Source organism: Plectropomus leopardus, chromosome 13 (assembly GCF_026936395.1).
Source record: "Plectropomus leopardus strain MGB_pleo_1.0 chromosome 13, ASM2693639v1, whole genome shotgun sequence".
NCBI classification, from domain to species: Eukaryota; Metazoa; Chordata; class Actinopteri; order Perciformes; family Serranidae; genus Plectropomus; species Plectropomus leopardus.
In genome coordinates this window covers 25,465,058-25,486,866 of record NC_142188.1, presented here as the reverse complement: position 1 = coordinate 25,486,866, position 21,809 = coordinate 25,465,058, and the positions used below count along the sequence as shown (strand labels likewise).

At 43.9% G+C, this 21,809-nt stretch overlaps 1 protein-coding gene and 1 long non-coding RNA gene across 8 annotated transcripts in view; one reads left to right on the top strand and one right to left on the bottom strand.

Annotated features, from left to right (window-relative positions):
* Positions 1–12,995, bottom strand: part of fgfr2 (fibroblast growth factor receptor 2) — a 43,146-nt gene extending 30,151 nt beyond the window's left edge. For 4 of the 6 annotated variants that reach the window (XM_042501525.2, XM_042501526.2, XM_042501522.2 and 1 more), the window contains exons 1-3: positions 12,815–12,995; positions 5,443–5,700; positions 5,070–5,144 (exon numbers count right to left, since the gene is read on the bottom strand). In XM_042501525.2, coding sequence (XP_042357459.1) covers positions 5,070–5,144; positions 5,443–5,700; positions 12,815–12,995 — 514 coding nt within the window. The remainder of the gene's footprint in view (positions 1–5,069; positions 5,145–5,442; positions 5,701–12,814) is intronic. The other 2 variants (XM_042501527.2, XM_042501528.2) reach the window with 2 other exon arrangements.
* Positions 7,308–13,074, top strand: LOC148187725 (uncharacterized). Of its 2 annotated transcripts, none has more exons than XR_015778514.1 (2): positions 7,308–11,848; positions 12,821–13,074. It is a non-coding gene; the product is annotated as an uncharacterized LOC148187725 (long non-coding RNA). The 2 variants fall into 2 exon arrangements; XR_015778515.1 differs by having other exon boundaries at positions 7,308–11,858.
* The last annotated feature ends 8,735 nt before the right edge of the window (positions 13,075–21,809 follow it).

The window sequence follows — 21,809 nt, the reverse complement described above, 5'->3', positions numbered from 1 at the left end:
GGGTGAGATTTTCTAATCATGTCCTCAGCATTAACTGTTTGGCTTCAGGATTCTTGGACCAGCTAAGTCTGATATACATGGAAGCGTGACGGCAGAGGAGCCAAACCTGAACCATTCCTCACACTCCCAGAGACCCCCCCTAAACACACACACATACACACACCTCCTTGGCTACACTGACTGATCCGCCGTCTGCATAACATAACCCAGAGCCCCACTCTCACACAGTTAAATAAAAACACACACTTTCCCTGTAGGCTCGGCGGGGTGTTGCAGAGGGGGAAGAAACATCAGCTCTGAGGGGAGAATGTGCCTGGGCGTTGCCAAGAGGGTAACTAGACCATCACATTCAATTTCATCTCATTCCACTTACCACTTTTTTTTCTCTCCCTCCACTTCCTCCAATTACCATAGCTCCCCTGTTTATCTGCCTGTCACTTGGCTGGATATACACGGCAGGGCCTGGGATGCTTATCACCCTTGGAAAATCATTATGTGCCATCAGGGGAGAAAATGAATGTCACGTTTAACGAACGATTTTAAAGCTCTCAACGCACTTTTTTATTGAGATTGTATCTACCGCAATTTTTCCCACTGAAATCTGTCACCTTTCTTGTGTTTTGTCCATTCTCTAGGTCCCTATTTTCTCCCAATTTCTGTCTCTCAGTCAGCTGGATTTTCCTCCGAGCCCCCCGCCCGCCCTTTCTCTCTGCACCTGGGAGCATGATTGCCTAAGCAGATGGGGCTCAGAGGGGAAGAAAAACTCAAAGTCAAACAACAACCAAAACCGTCTTCCACACCATCACTTCCTCTCTGTATAGCAGCAACAGAGGGAATACCCACAGATAAGACAGCTACTGACTTTAGTATGACCCTCACACACAATCCCAGGAGAATTTTCCTGCCTGTCCAATCTGCATATTATCAGACACCTCCCATAATTTTCTCTGGCACGCACAACCGGACAAGTTGAACATACTTGGATAGTAAAGTCAGTAAACAGTGCTCTTCCTTCCTGAATGGATATATAAGCTAAGTGCTCAAACTATAATTAGTCATCCAAACTTCCTTCTCACTCTCACTATCTGAGCTTCTCTTCCTGCATCTTCATCTCGCTTCCCTCCATTCCTCTTCATGCACTCTCCCTGTCATCACTCCAGACAGAGACAGATTAGGTGGAGACTGGCCCATTGCGAGGCCGTCTCTCCGAAACGACCTCTGACCTCAAACTGGCAGCCGGGTCGGACGATGAGGTTGGGACATGAAAGGTGAGCGGTGCTGTTTCCCATGCTCTCCGTCCGGAGGGGCAGCACTTCAAACGAGACGACCCTCAGACCTCTCTCCAGATGAAGCCAAACTCTCACTGGCCCAACTGCTGTGGACTCCAGGAACCCCCGCCTCCACCCCAAAGCCCCGTGCATCCGGATCCCCACTCACGGCTGTTTATCCTAAGCTGGCCCGGGGTGAGCTGAGGTTATCGAACCTCCTGTGCTATGAGTCAAGATTTTTTTTTTCTGCCTCCGGAGAAATAAATCCATCAGTGGCCTAAAGTAGTATTTCAATGTTGAAATGTTTTCTCCTTTACCATGCATTTATGCAAGCTGAGCGGGAGGAGGCCACTGTGGGGGAAACAACATGAGATTTCAAGAATACAGTTTCGGTTTTGGTACTGGTGCTGTGATTGCCACATGTCTCCCAAATGTCAGTTTTTCACGAACTCGGAGAAACACTCTTGTTTTCAGCTTTATGTCAATGCATGTTTAGCCAATCCAAAGAATTTTTAAAGAACTTAAAGGTCAGGTGTGTAGGATTTAGTGGCATTTAGCAGTGAGGATACAGAACTAAAACTTCTCCTGTGTGCCAAGTATGTAGAAGAACTATGGTGGCTGACACAAAAAAAATTGACTGGCCCTATCTAGAGCCAGTGTTTGGTTTGTCTGTTCTGGGCTACTGTAGAAATAACATGGCAGACTCGATGGGAGAGGACCCGCTACGTATGTAGATATAGACGGCCTATTCAAAGGTCACAAACACACAACAATTCTAATTTACAGGTGATTATACGCTAATGAAAGCATAGTGATGTGTATGAAATACCATTTCTGCCAATAGATGCCACTAAAACTACAAACTGGACCTTTATTGAGTAGAATTTTCTCCACCTACAAATCAGTTTTTCTCAAAAATTCAAAATGAAGTATTGATAAATCCTGATGGTTTTACAGAAATATCTGACATCAACTTTTTCCAACTGAGTCCCACCCACTTCAAACAAGAGAGCTGAGCTCAGACAAAATAAAAATACTGAAATCACTGCTGTGACATCGCCAAAACGGTTCAAACTTTGGCAGAAAATTGCTTGTTCGTGTAGGACCCCATTACTTATTGTGAGGAGCTGATTAAATAGGTTTTTGAGGCCTTTAAAATACTTTTATCCAAGCTTTTTCTTGTGACCTTACAAGTTTGTTTCCATAAAATCGACTTTTTTCGTAGAAATTATGACATCATCGTCATAATATAACTTCATCATAAATGTGCAACTTAATTCCCTTAATATGACTTTCTTTTCAAAATACTATGACTTTATTTTAAAAAATCTTTAATTTGTTTCCCAACAGTGGCCATAACCTTCAACTTAATGTTGCAAACTGGAAGCCTCAAATAGTAGATGGATTTTTTCACTTCAGTACCTATTTGTGCATGTAACAGGACATCAGTGAAGATCTCCTATTTATTCATTAACAGTATAAAAACGGTTCCCCCTGGGCCGTGCATGAGTGCTTTAGCTGTGTGCTTCATGTTTCGGTCTTAACTTTAATTATGCTGCTGTGATAGATGTGTTCTTGCATGAAGATCCTGCAGTGCAGCTTTAACTACAGACGAGGCACAATGACAGTGAGTGATGATGTAAACAAAAGCAAGCAAAGTCATCTACTGGACAGACACTTTGCAACAGAAACAGGAGAGCATGCAGAAAGCAAAGCTCCACGTGGCTCTTCAACTTCATCATGACATCACTGCTACCCTCCTCCAACCCCCCACCACCTTCACCCTTCCCCAAAACACAGCTTCCCTCACAGATCCCTGTAGAGGCTCTTCCATGTCTCTTCCAATAACACCACCCACTGCTGAAAATGGACAAACACTTTGGACCAACCTATATTGTTCAATCTTCGACACAAAGTCAAGTCAAAATGCTCTGTTTTGCTGTGGCCTGATGCCCAACCCATTCTGAGAGCTCCAGAAGAAGAAAAAAAAGAGCCACGAATATAAAGCTACACCCCACACTCTCTACTCTCATTCCCTCCCACGCCTACATGCACCCTCCTCCCTCGCTCCAGTCCTCGGCCCGAGGCCAAGGCTCCACGCCATGCTCAGAGAAGCTGGTGCTGATCCAACAACCCCCCCCCCCCTTCTCCCGCTGCCTCTTTTCCTTCTCCTCTTCTTCCGCCTTTCTTTTAATAATAATCTTGGTTTTGAATTTTCAAAAACACACACGGCGAGAAAATGCGACTATACTGCCAGAACAACTTTCTCTTTGTTTTCAAACAGCTTATTACCACCAGAATGGCTGGATCTTTTCCCTCTCCCCCCATTTTTCCCCTCTTGCTGAGTTCCTCTCTCTCCCCATATTTAATGGATTTCAGGCAATTACAGTCAGCCCAAAAGTGGAGGAGGAGGACTCACGGTGAGACGTGATGCGTGTGGAGAATTTTAACAAGATGTGGAAGCCCTCATCTTTACTTCAGCAAGTGTGTGTGTATGTGAGCGCTTGCGTGTGTGCACGTGGCTACATAAACACCCCCAGATATTCACCAACATATACACAAAGTTGGATAAAAACTTTCACTTTCTCTCACTCTCACACACACACACAACACACGCAAAGACACACACACGCAGACCCATTAGGTGGGTAACTGGGTCCAGATGGGTTGTCTTTCATAATGGATGAGCCCAGCTGACTGACTGGCTCGCTGGCTCCATGAGGCCTGACTACCTGAGGGACACTAGCTGAAGGAATGTCAGGAATCTCAGTATTCCCTAGAGAGAGAGACACACACACACACACACACACACACACACACACACACACACACACACACTATACAACACACGCTCCAAACTTTCACAGTCTAGGCCTATACAGGAATGCTAAGGTATAGAGTAGCAGAGATGTGTTAGCAATGCTGAAATGAGTTTTGGCAGTGCTAACAGCCATCCCGATATAATAGACAAAATCCGCTTTTTCTCCAGCCTTAATCATAATCTCACAGTCTGAACTGCACTAATAAACACTGACAAAGCTAAGTAGATTATTTCACTTAGGGATTAAGTCTTTGTGAGTGTTTGGCTATCACAATCAGCATTCCAGACTTAAGTTTTAACATGCTGTAAAGGACTGCTCTTTTGATATTTTAGACCAGGATGTGGCTTCAAAGGTATGTAAAATTTTACCTTTAGGGCCCTGACACATCAGGCCGACAAGTCAGCCATCAGTCAGTGTCAGGCTGTCTGTAAGTATGGATCCTGATTGGCAGTGTACAAGAGGAGAGACGAAAGAAAGTGAGGAAAAGCTCATATCTTTTTTCTATGTCCAAAATTTGTCTCTTTGGTGTGACATTGAAATCTTACCTATGAGAAACTGTATGCAGTGTGATCAACATAGCATCGTTGAATCATCACACATGACACAACTTGCAAACACACTGTGTCGCTGCTATTTCCTCATTTCCTAGTTTCCTGAAATTTCCCTTAATATTCCAAATGCTACTATAGGAAGTAAAATGCGGTTATTTTCACTAGTCTGAGGGTCATGCATTTGCTATTTTTATCGGGGGAGGTCCTGAAAGAATAGCAATAGCAGCTAGGAGAGTGAGAGTTGAGTTCACAATAGAAACAACATTGCAGAGACAGAGAGTGTTTGTGGAGATAAAACAGGGTCAGATGAGTGCAGCCACAGGCTTTTACTGTCACTTTATGTGGATTGCTCAATCTATGGGTGGCAGTGAGGAAGGGTAGCGCAACAGTAACTCTTTCATCCCTCTTTCCGTTCTGCCCATACTCACTTATCTGCTCTCCGTCCGCCCCCGTGTCCTCCGATCGCTCTGTATCGTCCTCATCATCCCCCGACGAGATGGCATCTGCACAGAGTAACCACGGTTACTGCCAACCTTTCGCAACCTGCATGCACACGTGTACGGTACTGCATGCAGAAATTTTCATGCAGTCACTTCTGCGCAAATTTTCACACACAAAGTTGCAGAGAAATGCTAAAGCTGGGCCGTTCCTTTGATAAATCTTGAGTTTTCCAGAAAGAACAAAAATCAGGCTGTTCAGTGCTGACCATATCTACTCCATGGCCGCTTCCTTGACTCAACCACGCTGAGTCCAACCTTAAATTACTCTGTCCCATCCTGACCTGCCTCATCCCTGACTCACCTGTGACATTCACTATGAAGCAGACCGTGTCTTTGCCCACGCTGGTGCAGGTGTACAGGCCTGAATCCTTGGGCGTGGCATCACGGATCTGCAGCACCTCCTGCTCTATCACCGTGCGGTTGTTGGTGCCCAGCGAGCTGCCATCTTTGGTCCAGGTGATGGTCCCCGTCGGTGGCAGAGGGCAGCTCAGCTTCAGCAACTCCCCCGGGTGCACCGAGCACACCGTGGGCTTTGAAATTTGGTATTTGTTCGATGCCTCTGCAGAGCGAATGAGGGGAGGAAGGGGAGGAGGTGGAAGGGATGGAGGTGGGGGAGGCAAAGGACAGATTGGAGGAGGAAGAGGGTGCACAAGAAGGAGGAAAGAGAGGTGGGAGAGGAAGAAACAAGCCATAGTGTAAGAAACAAAAACACCACAAAACCCCCAAATGGATGCACTTGAATCAACTTATGCAGGAGGAGCAATACAGAAAAGAGGAGGCCCATTTTTAAAAAAACGTCACACCAACATGTCGTTACCCAACTCCCAGTCAGTCATTTGAAATGGAGCCCTCAGAAAATACCACTATCCTGTTATCAAGTGTGCGGTGTGATTGCCGTTCATAGAGCATGCAGTTACGGCCAGAGCAGCATGTGTAGAGATAAAAAAACAATTGATGCTTTGCGAGCAGGTGAGAATTGAACACACCCCACCCCCCCACTACTAACATCCATCCCATGTAGCATAAATACCAAGCAGCCAGTGTGTTTAGGTGAGTAGGAGCAGCACAGAAGGATCCTAAAAAAACAGGTAATAAAAACTCCAGCGCGTCTGCCCATCAGAAAAGAAAGCAGCCAAAAAGGTCTGGGACGGAAGCGGTTGTCAGGCAGGGGAAGGGGGAAGAGGGGTAGGGGAAGTTGGGGGAGGTAGCTCTCTTTGGTTTTGACTTTGCGCATAAGCTTCGAAAACCTTGACCCTGGCTGACCTAGCCTGACTCTTCTGTTTTCCGTCTCTCTGTTCTTCGTTCTCGGCCATGGAGGATCTACAACCAAAGGATCTGCCGGCCAAAGCAGAGAGCAAGAAACTCCTGTCGACTCCAAAGTGCATAAAACCTTCACTTCTGGGAGAAAATCCAAGTCCGCCTGCGAGTGCATGTGTGTACACCGTGTCCTCTGACTTGTACAACTGCACAGAGGGAGTGAGGTGAATGTCCAATATATCAAAGGGAATTCGGAGTGTCCGTAGCTGAGACATGAACTCCTACATCAGGACGGATTTTATCCATGCAAACTCTACACTGTGACTGAATGTTGAGCAAAAAGTGTATAGGGGGAGGGGGGCTGCCCGAAATACAAGCTGGCTCCTTCCATATGTGCCAAAGCCAATTCCAGTCACCTTAAGGCTCTTGAAGACTTTAACACACACACACACACACACACACACAGAGTCATGCACGAGTGTGTATATTCACCCAAACGATCTCTGCAAGCGTCCACAGTGAGAAAAAACTGTAGTTTTGTAGCTCAAAAATGTCTGTTAGTGTTTTTTTTCCTCAGTAGAAACTGAAGACAAAAAAAGGGATTTAAAAGGTTTAAGAGGGAGTTGCAACAATAGAAAATCATAAAAAAAAGCCAGATGAAGGTATATGTAGTGTTTGACTGAAGGCTGATAGGTGTAATTATAGAGGCAGTGGTACTCCCAGCCTTTCCTGTACCTCAATACACCTTTTCAACAACATTCCACCCCTTTTACGTGCCCTCAGTGTGTGTGAAATGTAAAGTATACACACACACACACACACACTCCAGCCTCGACAGGAAGGGAAAGTCATTCCGCCACAAGCCAGCGGTTGAGGCATGTGTGCGAGCCTCTAAACGTTCCCCCTGGGCAAGTAGACAAACACAGACAGGTACAGTTCCTGAATTGTCTTTTTTTTTCCCCTTTCTCCCTCTTTCCTTCGATCCGGAAATAATTAACCCCTCCTTCTCCACCCAGGACTGAGTGTGTGGTCTGATAAGAGGTGGAGCTCCTGTGCTGATTGATGGGAGCTGCCTCCGCTACCTTTTACGACGTGGTTTTCCACACCGGGGGCCACTGCCTTTTGCCTTGATATTATTACTGGCTTCAGCTTTTTTCCTTTGCTGTTTAATTTAGGATTTTGGAGATTTAGAGATGTCATAAGTGCCAGGACACAAAGCCTTGTGTGTAACTGCTGGGAATTCAGCAGGTATGGGCAACTGCAAGAGCCCTGTGATGAGGCTGACGTAGTAGCGCAACACCTGGAATGCACACAAACACATACACACACAGGCTGCACTCTGAAGAAAAAGGGAAGGCACTGAGGTGCTTCATAAAGAGATGATACAAACACATGGATGTGTATGTGTGTAACACTTCAAGGAAAGATCTGAGGAAGGAGACATGGAAGGAAGGAAAATAAGTACGGAGGAAGGAATCTCTCCAAATGGTGCATCTGATTAGAGAAAGCATGCATGTGTCAGTTCTGCCTTCATCATTCTTCGTTCTTATCTCTGCTGTGTCCATCTGTCCCCCTGCATCAACACCTCCTCCTGCTTCTCCTTCATTTCCCCCTGCAGCTTTCCCCTCTCCTTCCCACACTTCCCCACCCCCCGCTGACCCTGCTGACCTAACCCTGACCCTTCCCAAATCTGTTTACACCTCTAGCATGCCCGATTGTTCGTGGGAACCTGTGTCACGAAAGCACATACACACAAAGTGAATGCAGCAAAAACTGACAGAAACTTTGCACACACCAAAAAAATAAAGATACAGAGTTTGCAGCTTAATAAATAGATGTAGCAGACACGTGCACACCAGGAGATACAGGCCTTGACACGCACTCACACACACCTTGAAGACAGTCTACAAGGGTCTGGGGATGCATGCTGAGTTGAAGAGCTGAAACACTTCACTGCAGATTTTTCATCTCTGCAAAGTTTCATCGCACTCTGCACCGTAGGAGGGGGCGGGAGCCTCTCTATCTCATACTCACACTTTTGCTCGATTTCTATCAAACGGCTTTCTCGTCTCCCCCTCCCTCCGTCACCACTATCATTTTGCCTCTCTTCTCCTGAAGCGCACCTCCATTTCAAAACCATCTCTCTCTTTTCTCTGACAGCTATTACAAGTGTCTATCAGGTGTGATAGATTTGGGACGTCCACTCCTGGCTATCTCCTCGTCCTCACTCGCACCGTCTGGGCTGACGATAATTAGTCTCACCGCCTGAGTGTCTGCGGCAAAATGCAGCGAGCGATTCCCACCAACGTCTCCTTGACACCTGTCTTTCTGTCTGTCTGTCAATTCGGTGAGAGCCAAGCTTGGCAAAGTGGCGAGGGTGGAGTTTACATCAGATTTTTTTCCATAAATTATCTTATGAATTTACTTCCGCAGGGAGGTACATTCGGCTGCAAATCTATTCTCCCATCTCCTCCCTGTCGCGTTCTGCACAACAGGATAGGCGGACTAAATGTAATGACTGCCATCTGAGACACACACTCAGCATGCATGCAGACCAACACACACACACATACATACATACACACACACACACACACACACTGCCAAATCACATTATCTCTGCTGCCCGTCTTATCCCTTCTTTCTTCCTCTCCTCTTTCCTCTGTATCCTCCTCACGTAGTCAAATCCCAGGACTTTTCTCCCCTTTTTTGTCTCTCCCCTCTTTTCTGATGTCAGTGTCTTTTCACATTCAAATCCCTCTTTAGCTTTTTTTAGTATGACAAAGGAGCAGCTCCATGAACTGGCTCCTGCTGGCGTCCATGGCAACAGCCCCCTCCGCTTCACCCCCTCCATCAAGGCATTCCCTGAACCCCACCCGACCCCTTTAACCCACTGGATAACCCCTTATCTTCCAAAATCTTCTGAGGGTGAAGCTCTCGTGACCCTCGGAGTAGAGCTTCCCTCTACTTAGAGAGATTAAACTTCTTTTTTTTATTATCGATGAATCTGCCAATTACTTTCTCCCCTCACAACTTCCCAGACTGCAGGCAGACATCTGTAAATATCATGTTTAGTCAATCCAAAGATCCAAAACTCACAGATAGCTAGTTTACAGTAAGATAAAACATAGAAAAGCAGCAAATTCTCACATTACTAGAAGCTGGAACCAGAAAGCTTTTGGCATATTTCACTGTTTCTTAAATGAAAAATGGCTAAAATGATTGACTGATCATCGAAATAGTTGTTGATTATTTTTCGACTTATTGTCTCTACTCTGATATGCTGATTTACATAATAAGAAGCACTATTTTTCCAGAAAAGCAAGCATGTAGAAGAATCAGTGCCTTGCACAGAAACACAAGCACTGCAACTACTCTAAAAACTTAAATGGTAGATGCAACATTATCTAGCAAAATGCATACCTTTCTTTTTTATGAAACTGCATCCTTAGTTTTGTGTCAGAGTCTATATTTTTATTTTATTAACTGGTTTTAGTCAGTGTCTTTCCTCCATCATCCTGCACCCTATTCATGCTGGCTCAGATTTCCCTCTGCCTCCTCCCGTACACCGGACAGTCCACTGAGACTTGAGGCACAAGCTGGCACAGGTCGCAGCTCTTCCCAGCCTCTTATCAGACAGGTGTGAGATCGAGCAGTGGAGTGACAAGGTATTTTCTGGCACATCAGCCAAGGCAAACAGTAAGTGCGCGCACACACACACACACACACACTCAAACCTTCAAGTTTAACACCAGCCAACGGCAGGCCAATAAAAGTCATTGTGTGGAGGCCATACATTCAGCCCCCCCAGTCACACCACCAGCTTACACACTGCGTTTGTTTTGGGTTCAGTTCCATTGCCATCGCCACAGTCACACACACACAGACACACACTCGGGGTCATTAAGCAGCCAGCTGACTCTTTTATACTTTTACCACCGTACTCCTGCTGTGTAGATAGCACAGCAACTTCCTCACAGTCCCACCTACAACTATCAACAGTCTACTGAAAACTATGATCTTAATTAGCAGTCTATAATCATCATGACTGTTAATGAAGTAAAGGCAATCGCTGATGTGTTTAACGCAAGCTGACTTATTAAATAAGGTACAGCATAACGGTGGAGACTTAATTAAGAGCAGAAATCATGCAGCAAATAAACACAGAGATGTGCCAGCAGAGCAATTATGTTCCGACAGCGCACAGAAATTTTTCAAGAAATAAAACTTGTCTTTTGTCAACTAGAATCCATCCTTTTTTGTGTCTGTTTGAGCATAAAAGACTCATCCTTCACACATAATGTAGCCTTTATTTATTTAACCACTCAACTCTTTTGAAGTGTTTGCCTCCATGCTGATCAGAGCTTTTTCTGAAGAACAGAATTTGGCAGGGGAGTACAGGAAAGTACAGCCAGACCATGAGCTGACTTCTGTCAGCTGCACTCACATTCAGCCTTCGTTCCAGTCAGAGTGCCTGGTGCCACATTTATTCCACGTTTTTAATGCAAAGAGAGGCCTGGCGGAGCAGACCAGAGAGCACTGAATACCAATGTTAAAGACACACACCTGCTGTGTTTGGCACCATTGTTATTCAGCTCAGTCAGAGTATTTTAATCACTGTGCAAGCGGAGAACGCCTGGACAAGGTAAACACTCCCATAGATATTGAAGTGGCTACAGGGACAACAATAGGTCTGTTGTGGAGGCCTTAACCAGCACGCTCGCTCTACTTCTACTGTTACAGCAGCCACAGGTAAACAAACTAGCGGGGCCACCGGGGGTGCAGGCGTGGGCTCTGTGGAGACAACACTGATATGCAATCTGACGAATCTACAACATATTACTGCTCCCATGTATAGGCAGTGGTGTGACCCTGGCTGCAGGGCAGAAAGGGGGTGGAGGGGTGGAAAACCTGCATCTCTGTAGGGGGCAGGACCAGCCAATCTGTCTGCAGAACATATATGCTCTCCAGGTGACACCAGTGACGCCCATCAGGAGCGAAGAACGGATGGAGACCACAACAAGCCAGATTCAATCACACACACAGCTGCGGTTCAATAAAATGTTTGCCATGTGCAGCAGGGAAACTGACTCGGGATCAGATAAGGGCTCTCTGTGCCCCGTTGATCCCTCATCATGTGACCCCCAGGTCTAGCCACTTAATCTCCAGTCACATGACTTCATCGCAGCCCAGCGCTCTGTAATCTCTCCATCTAAAGGAAGAAGTCAAATATGCACAAATCCTCTTAGACCTTTCCTGGAGGATTGTATAACTCTGGAAAAGTCTCTCCCTGTGTCCTCTCTTTAGCCATGCAAAGCATAGCGTCGGGGCCATGTGGGGCTCTGAACCCACAGACACGGAGCCAAACAGTCTGTGACAGAACAACAAAAACATCAACAGGGGAGCTCAGAAGGCCTCTCATCAACGCTACCTGACCTCGAGGGCAAAGGGTAAGACAAGGTACAGAGTGTTTGTGTGTGTGTAGAGAGAGAGAGATGGGGGAGGTGGCTTTAAAAAAAAAAGTGATGCTCTGTTGTTGGCCCAACTTACAATTAGCATGCTGATTAAAAGCCCGGGAACAAAAGGCTTTGGAATGTGAGTTACCATCCATCACAACAACTCTAATTAGCTAGTCTCTGACCAGACTGGAGACAGAAAATGGAGAAGCCTCAAAAGAAAAGAAAACAAAGGGCTTTTGCTTAACTTTTTCTAATAAAAAAATATGCATTAAAAAAATGTAAATTCACAAACTTTGCTTAAAATGGAGCAGACAAGCAGCCGTGACTAGAAGAAGCAAACCAAAGCCCTGAACTCTGTATCCTCATTTCTCCCTTTCCCACCCTCTTTATGCGTCTTTCCAGGCAAGCAGGGCATGAGAGAAAATGCCACCGTAAAGTGTCCCACCCTCCTTCACAGCTCTCCCTTGTCCTCCCACGCGGGGTCACAAACCTGCCTTTAACACTCAAGTATACCCTGAACTACCACAGACATCAGCGGAAGAAATTAAACAAAAAAGTGTGACTCATGGGCTCACGGTGAGGAGACAAGAGGCTTAAAAAAAGAAAGTTTTCTCTGCAAGAAGTTTTTAAGTACTAATTTGTAAGTGTGCAAGTGACAGTGAAACCATGCTGTTTTGTTACTGTTCAATCTTCAAATGATCAAATCTTCAAATCTAAATATCCCTCATTTTTGCTTGAGTTCGATTATAGATTTTTTTTATCCATTGGTGTTTAAGTTAAGGACAGGAATTTCAAGGAAAGGATGCAAAAGTTAACAAAAACTCCTGTCAGGTTTAAAATGAGAAACAAACAAACTTGACAGAGCTACACCTGCTCTCTAAAAACAAAACAAACAAATGGTTTTTGCCACCTCCCACACTTCTTTTCTGTCTCTTCCCATCACCCCCTGCTGCTTACCTTCAGGTTCCAGAGTGGCCTCCTCCTCCTTGGTGCCGGTGAGGGGTGGCCGGGCCACGCTGACGGTCAGCAGAGACAGCAGGACAGCGGCCAGCAGCCAGGCCCACGAGGCCATCCCGTTAGTGGGGGCAAGCGCTCCCCATACCCCCCTTCTCCACCTCCCCCTGGACACTGATCCCATCTGAGGGAGTCCGCCCAACCATCAACTGCTCCCGGGTCGGCCTGTCACTCAGTGGAATTCAATCACCTGGGCTGGGAGGTGAATGAGAGGAGGAAAGAAGAGCGAGGAAAAAGAAAATGTGTTATTAAGGAATCATTTCAAAGAACTTCTTCCTCTTTACTTCATTTTTTGGACAAAGTGAGACAGAAAAATGAAGCGCGAGAAGCAACAGAAACAGAAGGTTTCAAAATGCTGTCAAACAAGCCGTGCCACAGACATACCAAAGCTGTGAGGCACCGGCAGTCAACACAAACTGCATCTATCTTTACCTCACATCTATAATTAAAATATGGTTTAGAGAAGCAAATTAAGAGCTCTTTTTTGATGTCCTCCTAAGACACACTGCTGCATTACAGTTCAAAAACTGGAGTTTTTTCAAGTTTATGCAAATGTGATTTCATACAAATTTGACGTTTATTCTGTATCAATTTATCAAACTGCCTCAATTCTTTCTTCAAAATTAATAATAATTAAAAAAATATGTATTCTTAACTGATGAGGCATAATCTAATTTCAAAATATTGGCACGAGATGGCCAGCAGATCAGCCAATGTGGCACCAATCTGATATACTTGGACCTCGTTTATTCCCGTGCGCAACAGATGCGCCAAACCTGTTGCCCGCGCTGCTTCATCCGTGTTAATCGAGAGGTTCTTATTGCATTTGCGTGACTTGATTATAAAACCAGCAAGGCTTTAATTGAAATGCAATATTGCAATATTGGACACACACACACTCTCACACAGCAATCTGTTTAGCCAGACATCTGCGGTTCAACCGTGGTGAAGTGTCTCAGGAGGTTTGGTGAAGTCACGCTTCCCTGCGCTCCTTCTGCTCCAGCTGGACGTATCGATTGGTTTTTACCCGCAAAGACACATGTAGTTTGACTTTTACAGAGCACAACCCGAAAACGTGCAGGCTGATTTCTCTTTAATTCAGCCCTCAGGGACTACACGCGACACGGATAGTGGACGCGCACATGATGTCCGGGTGAATCCATGAATGTATCCCGACATCCTCCAACTCCATTAGAGATTTACGCAGTGGGTTGATTTTGCAATTAAGGCGAATAATTCTGCATAGTTATAGCTAAGACGGATGAAATATTTATGAATTGTAAAGCAATCAGTGAACCAATGAAGCACTGAGCTTACTGCTGTCTGCAAACTTCAGCAAGACGAATAAGACCAGATTTACCCAGAAACCTCCATTCGTTTTACATCATTAAATAAGTGTGTTGGTCACAAAATAAAAAAAAACTTTAAAAAAAAAAGGATATTTTTACAGCTATCAAATGTAACAAAAAGCTTATACTAAAAGTGATAAAAGTACAGATAAATAAGATTCAAAGAGTTTATATAATGTACCTCTTATTGAAAAATGTGTGTTCTCATGTTGCTGATGACATGACATTTGGGCACATGTGGGACTTTGTTCCATACAGGACCACAGCCTTCATTTAAGACCGGGCTCTGAATGAAATTTCTTGGCACTGATTGAATTCCTATTGAAATTCAAATCAGTTGGCTTTTTCCACAATGGGGGCTCATTTGGAGCTGCTCAGTGATTTAGGGCTCCGGCACCAAGCAGTGAAAAAACAACTGCGGTCACGGGATAATTGGCACCATAAATGCAATGTAGAAAATTAAGCAAAGTAATAAATAACCAGGACACTTGTTAATGGGCCCTAAAGTGATGATGCAAGGTGCTGCATTAGTTTCTCCACACTGAAATTTAGAATGGTAGAAAAACACACAAATAAAGCAAATTGCATTATTTTGCTAGATGTGAAATTTGGGGGAAAAAAAAAAAACTTTATGGAGAACTCATTCAAAATGTCTCAAAAATGAATCCTTGGTTGGGAAAACTCTGAAAAGTTTAACTTTAAAGAGTAAAATAGTTTTTATTTTGTAATGCAACCGCAAAAATAAATAAATAAATAAAATGGTACAAACCCCCCAAAAGCATCTACCAGTTATTGGTCCTCACAGCCGAAACCTGACAGATAAGACTGTAAAGCTTTAGACGCAAACATAAAATACTTACCAGGGAGGAATAAAATCGTGGAGATCTCTGTTTTGGCATGCACAGATAAGGGAGGAGAGAGCATGAGCTGAATCCAGAGGGAGGAATGTCTCCAACTCCACAATGCACCAAAAAAATCTGCGAGGCGCTGCCTTTTTCAGTTTACTATTCCACAAACAGCCGGCATCAACTCAGATCAGAGGGATATAATCCAACCCCGACTGGCAGCGTAGTCCAATGCCATGCAAAGAAATCCGAGTTTACACGCGTTATCCTTCATAAACAGCTCGGAAAACCATACCGCTGTCCCCCCGAAACTTTCCTCCCCGTCACCAAGTTTCTTCCAGGGCGCAAAACATGCCCAGTGTTCCCGAGCAGCGCACTTGTTAACTAAAAAGAAAGTTTGCAGCCACTAAGGAGGTGGAACGGGGCTTTAAAAGGTACGAGAGGATAGTTGTCCGGTGCAAAATGTCATAAAATCCATCAATGTGCGTCCCCCTGGTGAAAAGAGCGTCTTTCGCGTCTCTTTCTCGTCTTCCGCCGACAGCCCTCGCACTGTTTCTCAGACGCTTTGTCAGGTTTACTAGGTTTTTTCTCCTCCTTACGTCTCCACACACTGCCCTCCTCCTTCACTCCAGTGGGTGTCATTCCCCCCCAAGCACCCCCAGTGTAATTCGAGCCGCTTCCTGGCCGCAGTGCCTTTGGGCCCTGCCTTCCTCCGCCCATCAAACTGCAGCGCTGCCTGCCCGCCTGCCTGCCCTGCGCTCAACTTGCTCAAACTGGGGCCAATACGAGAAGGGCCCCCGCTCTGCTGCGCTCCGGAGCTGTCCAACCGCAGTAACAACGCCCCTCTGTGGCCAAGACGCAACATCTGCAGGACACACGCACAGACCCACAAGGCATCCATACAGTATATTTTAGCATATTTATGCTGCAGTGGTGGGAGAAATATCTAGATCATTTTCGAAAAGTATCACAAAACATAGGAAAATACAACTTATGTCCAGGAAAAAGTGCAAAGTACTTAAGCATTCTCAGCAAAAGAATGATTCAGCGTACAAACCATGTCACCAGCTTCTAAATCTGATACATCATGAAGCAAATTATCCAACAAAGTAGTTAAATGCATCAGCAGTAATACAGCAATATGAAGATATGCATAAATAATAAGTTTAAGATACTTTTATCTGCCATGTAGTAACTATATCTATGGATTTAAAAGTACAATATTTCCCTCAGATGTGAAGTTGAAGTATAGAGGAGCATAAAATGAAAATACACAAGTGAAGTACAAGTACATCAAAGTTTCTCTAGGGACAGACCTTGAGTAAATAGTCTTTTACTCGACCACAGAGATGCTTCATAAGGGTTGAGATGTCAACCAATACAACAAGGGCGTAGTTTGGTTTCAAAACTGGGGAGGACACTTTGGGGTCCTCCACTGGAAAATTTAAAGCATCAAACACTTATTTTTTCTGCTGGTGTAAATATCTTTAAAACTACAGTTGGTAACCTTTATTTAAAAATCAAAACAAAAAAACATCACTTTTTTTCACAATTCCTGAAATGACATCTGTTTTCACACAGCAATAAATGAGACAGCTACTGAAAAAAAACATACTGTCTACTCTGTTGCTTTGTAGAATTTCTATGAGGTTACAGCGTTTGACAAAAACAGCCAATCAGAGCCGACAAGTCTCTAACGCATCAATCATGTCAATAACTCAGTGAACTGCAGTCAAACTGTTAAACTATGCAGCGCTAATCAAATATGAATCGAGATTCTGTTGCTGCTTTGCCTTTTTCTCATCATAAATGTTTAAAGAAAAATATTTAAGTGTACCTATTAGCTGTAAAATGAGAAAGTTTGTGACGCGGCCGCCATGTTGGACACAGTTAAACAGGAGTACCAAGCACCGCCCACGAGCCGGAACAACTTTTTACCGCTAAAATGAACACTAAAATATATTTCTGAAAAGTGACATGCACAGTGTTGAAATGTAGTAGTGCTTTGTTTAAGTCAAATTCTGAAGTACTTGTACTTCACTTGAGTGTTAACTTTTGATGTTACTTTACTTAAACATGTTATAGTTCTTCTACAGGTTGATTTTAATCACATAATGTATGATCGCCTTAGTAAGTATGACATGCTGTTATAAGATTAAAGTACCTAACAGTAAAATTAGCTCAACCAGTTAAAATACACCCTTAACATTTCACACCTGCCTTTGTGATAATATCATAAGTGCCCACTTTGTCTGCCTAGTGACTACTTTCACTTCTGACATTATAAAAACATTTTCACAATAAAACTTTCATCCTATTGACTTTTTACAACATAGTATTGTTACTTTAACCAAAGTATTAATCTGAATACTTCCACCACTGCTTAAACAATGAGCTCAACAGAAAATATCTATTAAATATAACATCGCAAACATTATAACATAAGCATTCGGTATTAAAAAGTAAAGTGTCTGTGATTACACAATGATAACAGAAAAGTTAAGAACAAAGCAAAGCAAGACGCTTTAAGAGGAAGACAGAAGGATTGCTTTCTGTGATATGGTGCATCGTTGCAGAATGTGGAATAACTAAAGTTCATAACTTTCCAACAGATGAACAGATCTGTCCACAGCTACCCAGAGAGAGACTGCAGGCTGGCCCCCTGTAGCTCGTCCCCCACTGCTTCAAGCTGTCTCCTGCATTGGTTCAGGCGTTCAAGTGCTCTGAAAGAGACACAGGGGAGGGTGGAAGACTCTAATCTCCACAGACTTTTTATTTTTGTCTCATTTCCACTGCTGAAGCCCTCTTTTTTTTAAACAAGGGAGGGAAAACTCTTCCATTCAATTTGAAAGGAGGCACTAACAAGGCTTTTTTTTTCTGAGGCAAAGGTTTGGCCCGTGAATGGAGAGTTCTACGTCTGTTTTTCTCTCTGTCTCCCATCTCTGCCTCACCAGTAAAGCCATCAGATAACAGTGGAGCTGACAAGTTGGCCAGAAATAAAGAGGGAGCGAGAGGTGAGGAAGGAGAGTTTGACTCATTTTTCAAGAGTGGCACAAACTGCCCCCCACTGTTTCTCCGTCTATGTGTGTCTCTTTTCCTCCTACTGCATGAGTCTATTTACAATCGCCCAATTTATTTTCCACTGCTCGGGCATCCCACATTTGAAAGAAACCTCATCAAGCGGAGTCTCATGGGCCTTTTGACTGAGAACTGGATGGACTCAATGCCCTTGCGCTGTGGTATCCGTCAACCTGTCATTGTCCCCCTTCATCTCCGATCTTTTCTTCAGTCCTCTTTCTTCCTTAATCCCTCCTGCGCCAGCAGCCGCAGTGTTTGGAATTAGGAAGCAGAGTGAGAGGAAAAGAAAGTGACAAGCTAATAGCTCGCCATCAGCATCGTAGATGAACATATTGATTCCTTGTCGGTGTTGATAGAAATCATCAGGAGGGCGGTTATTGGAGAGGCTCTCCAATAACGGCGCATTAATGGTAGGAATAGCTCTTATTGCTGTGGCGATTGAAGCTGTGAGCGATGTTTGAGGCTGAGCCACTCACCAGTCATTAAGCACGCCTCCTGCTGCTATGCAAATCTAAGATGCTGTTGAAGAGAACTAATCAACAACTAGCCGTTACTTCCCTTTGTCAAGGGACCGGATAATTGGTTCACATTAAAGTCCCCCTACTCTCCAAAATGAGTTTAGCTCATTGTTACCTCACTTGGGTGTTTGAGCTTCACTGTGCAGAGCGATGTGCGTGTAGGGACTTTATCTGTAGAGGAGGGAGAAAGTTTCTCTATGCTCACCTGAAAGACCCATATGCAGAAACATGGTTTTGTGACATCACAACTAGTTTGGAAACCAATCATGCTACAGTATGCAACTTATAATCTAAATGACAGTGACATGCCAGCAACAACAATCACCTCCAGATAGACATCCATTCCAAGTGATTTGAACTGCGGAGATATGTCAAATCACAAACTATTTCTGTTGAAACTGTTTTGTTAAACACAATGGTCTGACCTATCTGACGTTTCTATGTTTATTCAATATAACGTGTTGTTTTGCTTAATCGAATGGCATCAACGTTAGGCAATGTACTGCTGTGGACAGAGGCCGCAACAAATCATATTTTAGCCAACAAAAAAGATCTACCCTTAAAAATGAATAACAGTTTAAGGTTACGCTATATTTGGAATATTTTCTCTGCTTTACCTCACACATTAACTGATGGAGGCAGCAGTAGAACAGCAACTCCTGTGTTCTGCAAAGTAAAGTTACTGTTTTCGATGCTGAAGTGTGGTGGCTTTGAGATAACTGCTTCAGTTCCCCATCAGAAATGGCTAACACCAAGGTTAACCTGTGAAAATATTCTGAGTATAGCATACACTTTTACTAATGTTGATCTTTTTGTTTTGGTATTTTTTATGTGGAAAAAATGAACCATCTGAGATAGTATTTCCTCAGTTTCATTCTTTGTGATTTAACACATTTCATTGTGATTCAATCTATAAAAGTACGATGTGGACACTTGAAAACATACACTGGGAATGGGTTTTTAGTAAAGTAGGAGATATCCCACATTTAGCAATTACACCTTTAAAGTTAAAATTTGGGATTCTTCAAAGAAAGCAAAGTAAACATACTTTTTTACAATTTTAACAGGTCAATGTATATAGACAAGTCTTTTTAAAGCAGCCACAGTCATCACAACTCGTCTTCTCAAATCCCAACAGTCCTATATTAGCGCTAACACAGGCAATGGTTGTGGCTTACGCCTCTATTGGAGGCAATCAACCATTATACAGTGCTTTTTTTCACTGCAGTGGCACACAGACAATCCACTCCCTTACAGTGAGCTGAGCCAGGATGGTGAAACCCCTCCCTGTGTCTCTCTGAATGCTATTGAAGCCTAGCGGAGATATTCTCTGTTGAGAGTACAAAACACACTTGTTCTCCTTTGGAGGGTCGTTCTTGCTTCTTCCTTGAGGGTGCTGCTGTTAATCATGAGTGGCAGTGATATGTTATTGTAACTTCGCAGTGCCAAATCCTAGAGAGAGCCCTCCTTTTTTTTCCTCCCGATATATCACTGACACTATATAATTAAAACAACAAATGTGGGTGAGTCATATCCTGTGCAAAATATGAAACAAATGCGTTGAGTTGTGTGTGGTGGGGGGATGTGAAGGAGATTGGAGAGAGAAATAAGAAGTAGACGCATGCCTCAGGGTCTAATTTGAACCACATACTATAGCTTCTCTGTGGCCATGTGGTGATGTAAAAGGACCCTAAGAGAAAGTGTGAGAGTAAAGTTTTAGGTATTTGGTTGGAGAGGGGGGCAGGAACCGGCAGTAGCAGTACAAGAGATGTGTTTGAAAATGGCAAAGAATTGCAAGAGAGACTTTTTATCTCATCATGTGGGCACTGTGGATATCAAGAAGGCCAGCTCTTACTGCTGAACCCCTCTCAAGTTGCCCGACATGAGCCCTCTCACACAGCAAGTCCCTCAGCTTTTAGCTCAGGAGGCATCACCCCATAAGTCAGCGGGACTTCCTCCTCACTGTCACTGATACGCCGTAATAACCTCATCCAGAAAGCCAGGCTTTCGCTGTCCTCTCCTCCCCCTCAGCAGGTAACAGAGAGCAGGGATAGAGGGAGTGGATGAAGGGGGAGTGGAGGGTCAATCATCCAGATTCCTCACATGTTTCCACCTCAGTACTCCAGAGTGTTTGAAATAGCTGGCATGCCTGCAGATTGAGCTTGCAGTGGAGCTCAGCTGAAAGGGGAGTGCAAGGAGAAGAAGGGGGGATGTTTCCAGCTTGAAACTGGGAGTTTGGTAGTTTCAACTCCCTCACGCTGCAATGGGAAACAGCAGCTCAAGAAGCAGAAACATGCAGTGTTGCAGTGTAACTCCTGATCAAAATGTCTGCTTCTCCTCCCACCTGACTGGCACCATTACTCCTAATAAAAATAACACAGGACTTTTTCCAGGGAGAAACACAGAGAAATGCTGAGTAGAACTGACAACTTTATAACTCTATATAAAATGAAGAATGAATAGAGCTTTTTCCTGGCATTTTAACAATGACACGGATCTCTCTCCCTCACTTCTTTACTTCGTCTTTATCTTTCTCTTTACCTCACCATTCCTTTCTCCTTTTTTCCACAGGTCAGTGGTCGCACAACACATAAGCATTATGCTCACACACACACACATACAAACACATTACACAGCTCATTTGGTTTCAGAGAACAGGTCACTTCAGTCATTCTGGGTATGAGTCATACTTTACAAGTCAGGACTTAAGCCTGTGCTGACACTGTTGAAGTTTGTTTTTCTGCTCAAGCTAACAGTCTTTTAGGAGTTAAATACAACAGCTCAATATTCTTCTTTAGCGAACGTACACATACTGACTATGAGTTGTTAGACTTACGTCATTGCAAAGTCAGAGATTCATTATTTTCAGTGACTCAGAGCTCAGTCGTACTCCCAGTAGTAATGAGCTTGGACAGAAAATATATCAAGTTAGTGCTTGTGTTGCTATTGAAAGTCTCATTTACAGTGAAAAATAATTAAAAAGAAAACGTTCCTCTTTCTTTTTTTAATCCCACAAAAATGATGAAATGGCCAAATATTTTTTTCCTAATGCTGTTTCAAAAAATAAGTTTCTTAAATCATATGATAATAATAACAATAACCATGAAATGCCTGTATATTAACTCATTGAGTGCCAGCCCTATTATAT